The sequence below is a fragment of the Carex rostrata genome, chromosome 17 (genome assembly GCF_964058835.1).
Source record: "Carex rostrata chromosome 17, lpCarRost1.2, whole genome shotgun sequence".
Taxonomy (NCBI): domain Eukaryota; kingdom Viridiplantae; phylum Streptophyta; class Magnoliopsida; order Poales; family Cyperaceae; genus Carex; species Carex rostrata.
In genome coordinates this window covers 1,269,981-1,278,002 of record NC_135934.1, presented here as the reverse complement: position 1 = coordinate 1,278,002, position 8,022 = coordinate 1,269,981, and the positions used below count along the sequence as shown (strand labels likewise).

Sequence of the window (8,022 nt, the reverse complement as noted above, 5' to 3'; positions counted from 1 at the left end):
CGCGAGAAAAAATTAATGTATAAACTACCGGCATAACTAGGGCTGCTAAAAATAATTTAGTTCGTGATTCAATTCGGGTTCGATTTGAAAAATGTGTAGTTCGCAATTAATTTGATTCGAAATGGGTTCGGTTCGATTCGTTTCCACCCCTACTTTCATCCAATTCCCACCAGTAAATATCAATTTAGAAATTGAATTTCTTATGATTTGATAAATTTCATGAACTTTTTTTGGATATTAAGAAAAATGTTTAAATTAAAAGATAAAGCTGAAAATTTTAAATCATTTGATGCAATTTTAACCATTAAAAGTTATAAAATATTATAATTGTCACCTACGGGTACAACGCGTCTTACGCAGGAGTAGAGGGAAGACGAGGGAATGGGAGTCAATTGACCTTCATTTTTTCATAATTTTTTTTGTATTTTTATATGATTTTTTACATAATTTAGAGTAAAATAATATAATACTTTAAAATTGATTCTCATTCTTGTAATTTTTTTTTTTATACAATTGACTACATGTGTTTGATCCTCATAGTTCGAAACATTTAACTTTACTCTGATAATACATATTTTAAATGACATCATTTTTGTTGTTATTTTGCCTTTAGGAAGTAGAACCTTGCCTTTTATCTCTGGGCATTTGATCTAAAACCAAGGTTTCATATTTGACATAAATTATCCTCCTAAATATTTAATCTGACGCTCAAAGCATTTCTTTAAAGTTTCATAAATTTTATGTACTTTATTTTCAATTTTCAATTAATGTTGATTGTGTGAAGAGTAATGAAAATTCTCATACATAATAAGTACAAAAAGAAATAAATTACTAAGAAATTCTTTCTTCACATTTTATTGGTTGGCAATACATATATTTGCCATTAGAAAGCTTAAAATTATTATCATTTATTAATTTTTTTTTGAAGTAGTAGGTTTTTGCCTACTAAATTTCTAAATTTCTCTAAACCAAAAAAGTAAAAGAGAAAGGACAGAATTTACATTAAGAGAAGATAAAAAAAACAAAAACTCCATACAAGCATCACCAAAAATTAATATATTACCATTTGGATAATCCCGATTAATTTTGTTCATTAAAACAATTTGTATTATTATAATGTGGGTTAAATGGACAAGGATAACAACAAAAGTCGTTAGTAATCCAATAAATTTAGCACAAAAAAATATTGCAACTTGGTCCCTAGGTGGCCTATTTGTAAATTCTAATGTTCTAGCAATTGAGAAATCAATAGTAAATTCAATTGTGACCATCGAGTCAGCATCCCTCAAAAGTTAGAATCTAATTATTATTATTTTTTTCTTTTTGTTTCTGTTTTCATTCATTTTTCAACTTCCAACTCGCTCCCCACTAACGCACAACTATATATTATGTATTCTCACATGCATGTATAGTGTTCAAAATATACAGCTATTTATAAAGTTTTCAAATTGGTTCTAAAATTATTAATAATGTGTTGTACGCAAATAAATTAAAAAAAATCATGAAGCAATTTGAAACCATTTAAAATTACTAACAATTGAAATGTCTTTTAATTATTTGATTGATATATTTTGACTTGAGGTTTTTATACAAATAAAAGTCGTCATGGTTACATACTTACATCAGACCTACATTTTTCTTTCACAATAGTAATTTTAAGTTATCTTTCCATAATTTTTTTTTCAAAAATATATATACTTTGTTATTTGAACCTGTTGCAACACAGATAACTTATCATATAATTCTTATTAGATCATCTATCAAAGTTTATGATGTTTTGACAGCGATTTATCTTTTAACAAGCATATTTCTTAAGAAACAAATATATTATTTTATATAATGCCCATTAAAAATAACAATTGTGCGATACAAAAAAGAAAAGAAAAGAAAAGGCGTTACAAACCCTAGACGTCAGAGAGAGAGAGCGTGTCAAACCGTCAGCCCCCTCATCTCCCCCACTTGCGCACACTGGTAGCGGAATAGAACAGAGGGGTTGACTATAGCAGATTAGAGTTTCATGGGGCTTTGATCTCTTAGAGAGAAATTGACGGAAGGGAGGTTGTTGAATCTATCTAGAGAACCAAAAGGAGGAACACTTCTTTGGTTATGTTCCGATCAAGGAGGATCTGATCCATGGCTGGATCGGTTGTGGTCACTACTAAGTGCGGCGGCGCACCTTCACGTCACCTTGTCAGATCTGGCGCAGGTCCGAATTGGCAGAGCTGGTGGAGAAGGCGAGTTGGTGGAGCAGCGGGTCTTAGTGGAAGGGAAAGGCTATGTTCGGAAGAAGAGAGGTTGTAGGTGTAGAGGGAGCGGCGGATAGCGGGGGAGAGCCTAGCTTCAAAGTTCGAACTCCGATCCTGTGCATGCAGCGAGAGAGAGTTTCTATGCACACTGCAAGAGAGTTGTTGGCCTTAAGGTCAGATTGAAATTGATTGTGAAAGGATCCGTTGTGTAAGAATGCAATTAGGTGATGAGTTGTCGATTCAGATCAGGTGGTATGACAGAAAAGGTAATTAGAAGTAGTGTTATCTTTTTATTTAATCTTACAGTGATGTAAATAGGTGTTTAAATTTTGATGTAAATATTTTTTTCTTATTAATAAAAATTGTAAGATGGTTGTCATTTACCCTAAAAAAAAAAAATTTGCACATAACAAAGGAGATATACATTATTGGTAGAGCTAACCCTCTAAAAGTGTGCTACATTTTCTCAAGCTAAACATATACAATGGAAACAACTTAGTACATGTATCTCTCGGTGTATGAATATTCGTTATTCATTAATATAGACAAGATCTAATAAATTTTCCAGAGAATATAAGGTGTCATTGGTGTGGCTAGCTAGCGGGGGTTTCCCAGCATTATTATTATTTTTTTCCAATTAAAAAATACATAAAAAAAAAAAAAAAAATGTGAAACCATCTTGTCACTAACCTTCCATTCAATTATCCATACCTCATGTGCCTACAGTAAGATTTGGATATATAATACCATGTGCACTAATCCAATTTTACCACTGGCAATATTCCCCTTTATTTTCATTGGATGTATAGTACAGAACCTTATATTAAACACTATACAAAATAAATAAATTACTCCTAGCAAATCTCAACTATTAATTGAAAAATTGTAATTATTGGGGAGAAATTAAACAAGATAAAAAGGCCCCAACCGCCGACAGAAACCCACAAGACAATATATAGTTAAATAAATTTGCTAATTGCTAATGAATTGATATATATATCTTTCCTGTGCCAAAATTCTCAGTTGACTGAAAAGGTATATGGTTTATCTCAAGTCACATCAAATAATCAAAGCGTATTAAATGATAAACCCAGCAATTAATGGGACCTTGGTGCCTTGCCATTCGGTTACCTACCTTCAGTCTTCAGAGCAAGGCAAACACCTTCATATGACATGTCAACATTACCATAGATAATATAATGATTGATTATACTGTTGTACTCTTCAAAATGATTAGAGAAAGAAATGTGACATATACCATAAAATTTGTCTGGGTTATAATAAAGGGCCGAATGGAATACTGTACTATGTATAGTGTACATGGATTGTTAATTTGTTATACTTCTCTGAACATCATATACCACTTTTAATACTGGACCAAACTTTTTGGCCCAAAATTATAGGAAGCCTTAATTTAAAGCAGTCAATTAAAGCCCATTAAATGTTCTTTATACTTTTCTCTATATAGGCCTCATTAAAAAGCCCAATAATGAGATTGTCATGTTACATACGTCAGCAAATACTTGAACATTTATACTTCAAATAAAAAGAAGTTTAAAACTATGAAATATATATTATATTCTCATTAGACTTGAACATACGGTATCAACAAATACTTGATTGTTTCATACATGTACATAATAAAAGAAAAAACAATTCTGTAAACAAAATATCACACACTAATCAAATAATGACACAAGAAATTACACTACACACAAGCAAGAGGATTCAACACAAACGATCTCATTTTCATGAGGAAGAGCTCGAGGATTCAAAATGTGAAACCCTTCGCCTCTTATTCAACAAAGAGTCTCTCGGGATGAACTCCATCGAAGAATTTACTCTCTCAAGAGCCAATCTCAGTGCATGCTGCACCGAGTCCACCAAAATTTTCCTTCCCATCTCACCATTACCTTCACCTCTTTCTGGTATTATGAAAAACACAATCTTTACTCTTCCACTGAGAGAGGAAATTTCGGCTCTGACAACCCTTGCATGTAAATTTTGGAGTGATTGTTTCAACTCGGGGTAGAGCTCAGGAGAGTCATCACAACAGATCGAGGCACGGATTAGGAAGCTGGTATTTGTGGTGTTTGCTGGTTGGGGCTCGCACAGAATTGTGACTTCGTCGGTGTCTGACGGTATGGTGTAGCCTTTGGCGTGTTCTGTTGCTGTGGTTTTCAGAAGCTTCACATGGTTTATAACCTCTGCTAATAGCGCCGCTTTGTCTAGCTGTTAATAGGTACATATAAAACATGTTAATACCAAATACGAGACAGGTTGTATAGATTCTTGTCAATGAGGTATGACTAAGATTTCTGGGGTTAAAAAAAAAATAGATATCCTATTTTGTACAATTGTACTACACAATTAGTAAACTATCTAAGTGGTATTTATTGCATAGCCCATGGGGTATAACCTCTGAAATGACAGCATCTTGACCGTTCGTTATGATCACAAAGCGGTCCACCCTCGAAAAAAAAATATCCCGTGAGCTTAATCGCATAGTCCGTATAATGGCGGATCATTTCATAACAGGTCCTAGGCTCAAGGAAACAAGGATCAATATTTCAAGGCCACCAACCTTTTGTTGAAATTGCTAGACAAAGGTCAAGATATACCATATACTTTTGCCTATAGATTGCATTGAAATTCAAGTTATAGGACTTGAATACACCAGTCTAAAAACATTTCTGAGATTTCCTAATTAAGATTAGCTGAGAAAATACTGTCTGATTCAAGTCCAGGAAGCCCATTATGGCCCAAATACAAGAGATGCAAATTTTTTTTTTTTTTTTTTGTTACTTCTCTATATATCAAACAAGACAAATTCAAAGATAACGGTTGACAAGTCACAAGACACCAATCATCTCTAAAGCATGTGATCTATTTTATTTTACCTTTTCCCTATTTTGACAATAATAATGACATATTAAGTTTGCAAATATAGGTAGGATTTGCATGTCATAGGATTTATAAAATATCTCATAAATATCCAATGGATTTACTGTAGTAGTATTTCAGAGCTAAAAGTTAAAAACAGTGTTTCCTTTAAACAAATGGCAACAAGCCTCCAATTTCTCAAAGGTACCTGATATCTGCATTGATATTATACCAGTCACCAGATATCACCAATTTCTCAATAGTATTATAGCTCGCAGCCATTTATCTGCATTGATATTCGTGCAAGCACGAATCTTCACCTTCACACACATGATCTGCATGTCCTGATTTGTGCAAGTGTGGAAGGATATGAACTTCTAAAACCATACCATAAATAAATAACGAGAGAAAGTGAGAAAAAACCTTGTCAGTACCACTAATCATGCCACGTAGAACAGATAAATGCGAATTAATCCTTTCTCTCCTTCTCCTCTCGGCCTCGCTATGATTTCTCAAAGCAATCATCGCTTTCTCATCCAATAAGCCACCTTTCCCGCCTCCTTTCTTCCCTATTCTCACCGCAGGTGCCCGCACCAGCTCCCCTCTCTCACCATCCAGTACCAGGCTTGAACCCGAACCCGAACCAGAACCCGAAATCGAAAAAGAACCCGAACCCATTAAAAAAATATCCAAACTTGGATTGATTTTGGCTGTTTAAGAGCCAGGAGGTCTATTTGGAGGGCAAGACCAGGAGGGAAGGCTAACCCGTTTGAGCTTTCTCTTTTGGTTTTCTATTTGTTGAGAGTTTGAACTGGAATTGGTTTGTGCCTTTTTGTGTCCAAAGCGGTTCGTTTCCATTACCATGTGAGAGTCAAGTTTGGGGTTTTGAAAAAGAGATTTATTGGGAAAAAGGTTTCATCTTGGATTTTCTCTGTTTTTGGAAAAGAATCATCTCTGTTTTCTTCTGAGAAAATTTGTTGGTTTCTCTGTTCTGTTCCTTTCTTTCTGTTCTAAAAGGATTTGTTGGGTTTTTAGTTGATTTTGTTTCGAGATTCTGGGGTTTGAAAATTGGAAGAAGCAAGTGGGGATGAGAATGAGAGAGAAAGGGGTTTAACAGGGGAGAAGAACCGTGCAAGGAAAGAGAAAGGAAGAATTTGTTTATATATTGGGAGCCTCAGCATTCAATTATTTGTTTTAGTGGGCGATAAAGACATTTTTAAATATTTTATTCTTTTTGGGTTCTGTTTTTGTTCTTTCTTTACGAAATCCTACAAAACTTTTTAAGCAAAGATGATTACATAATCAGTTCAAGTATCTAATATATGCTCGACACCACAACTCGGATCTGCTCATCTGCCTGAGTACTTTCAGTATGAAATAAAAAAAAAATCCAATTAATATGGAGATTATGTTGCACACAGTTTAGATCATTTTGTTTAAACTTTAAAAATAGAGATATTGACATATTATAGTTACCAATCTGCGCTATGCAAAATGATATATTGTATGATCAATCTGCGCTATACATAGTTTACTAAATTTTATATTTTTTTAGAATTTTAATACTAACTTTTAGATAGATAGAAAATTATTATTTTTGAATGTTTGCCAAGTGATTTTCTAACTAATTATAAAAAAAGTAAAAGAATCTAAAAAGTGTAAAGTTTGATTTACAAATATATTTTCAATGTTTCATATGGAGATTATGTTAAATAGTTGAAATCGATTGTTTGGATCTTACAAATAAAATTGTTACTCCATAGTATAGGCTGTTATACACTGTGTAGTATCGTTAGGGAAATTTTTCTTATATATTTTACTGTAAAATGCTATGAAAACTGTAATATGACCACCATATTTTATGTAAAAAGTTCATATTGTTGATCCTCATTTTTTTCAAAGAAAAGCTAGATTGTATAATGTGTATAATTTGAGAAACTCTAGCATTTCATGTATCCGACAATTATTCCAAAAATTATCTCCCATTAATCAATTTTCTGCCTTCGTCACTGAGTACTATAGGTTCGTAACTCAATTCTTATTCTTCTTCTTCTTATAATTATTATTAGCAATTTAGGAGAAGTGATTTGGTGAGATTGTCTTTTCGTTTGGAGAAGTCCACTGGCACTGGCTCCTCCAAATTTCCAATTGTGCGGATTGTGGACCCCTAAATAATATTGAAATTAATGCATGAGAAAAGCATTAATTATCAAAAGGTTCTTTGACTCCAAAAAAAACTTAACATGTCTAATATAATTAGTTTCTCTTTCTTGGCATTTATCGTTTAAACAATTTGCAAATTGTTTGTTGGCGTCTGTCCTTATTTTCCCATAGTGACGAGATTGAGAGGTTAGATATTTTGCGCTGTACTTTTGGATTTTGTATCTTGATTGAAATATCTTGGTTTATTTCAAAAAAGAAGAAGAAGAAGAAATATCTTGCTGAATGGCGATATCAATTAGGCTTGTAAATTTCATTTACATTTCTATGCACCCTTCAAAATAGGATTTTCCATTTTTTTATTAAAAAAATCAACCTTAAAGTTGTTTTTTTGTTTTTATATCTGGTTGTTGAAGTCAATATAAATGTGATGTGCAAAGCAAATATGTAGCGTACACATTTATAAGATTGTATGTCATATTAGTGGCCACTTTAAGTTATGCTGAATGGACACAGATACCAGTATAGTATTAAATATAAGAGTAAAGTTAGTGTGTGTTATGCTTATCAAAAAGATTTGATGAGTACAACTTCAAAATTTATCTGAGTGATTTCAAATGATGAATTTAAATTGTAGAAATTCATTTATTCACGAGTGATGCGTGTATGTGCAAAATTTTAAAATTCATTTAGTACAAACTCAAGCAGTTAAAAAAATAATGAAAAATGAATG

The 8,022-nt window shown here is 32.7% G+C and overlaps 1 protein-coding gene across 1 annotated transcript; it reads right to left on the bottom strand.

Annotated features, from left to right (window-relative positions):
* Positions 1-3,799: 3,799 nt before the first annotated feature.
* LOC144568574 (transcription factor bHLH30-like) lies at positions 3,800-6,260 on the bottom strand. The gene is made up of 2 exons (XM_078318944.1): positions 5,553-6,260; positions 3,800-4,478 (listed from the first exon to the last, which is right to left on the bottom strand). Exons 1-2 carry the CDS (start codon positions 5,805-5,807, stop codon positions 3,996-3,998), a joined length of 738 nt encoding a protein of 245 aa, XP_078175070.1. The 5' UTR covers positions 5,808-6,260; the 3' UTR covers positions 3,800-3,995.
* Positions 6,261-8,022: the final 1,762 nt, after the last annotated feature.

What these genes read in the sequence shown, in the direction of transcription:
- LOC144568574 (XM_078318944.1), bottom strand. Translation starts at nt 5,807, where the DNA reads ATGGGTTCGGGTTCTTTTTCGATTTCGGGTTCTGGTTCGGGTTCGGGT. An exon ending in TGATTAGTGGTACTGACAAG is followed by an intron (nt 4,479 to 5,552) that starts GTTTTTTCTCAC and finishes ACCTATTAACAG; the next exon opens with CTAGACAAAGCGGCGCTATT.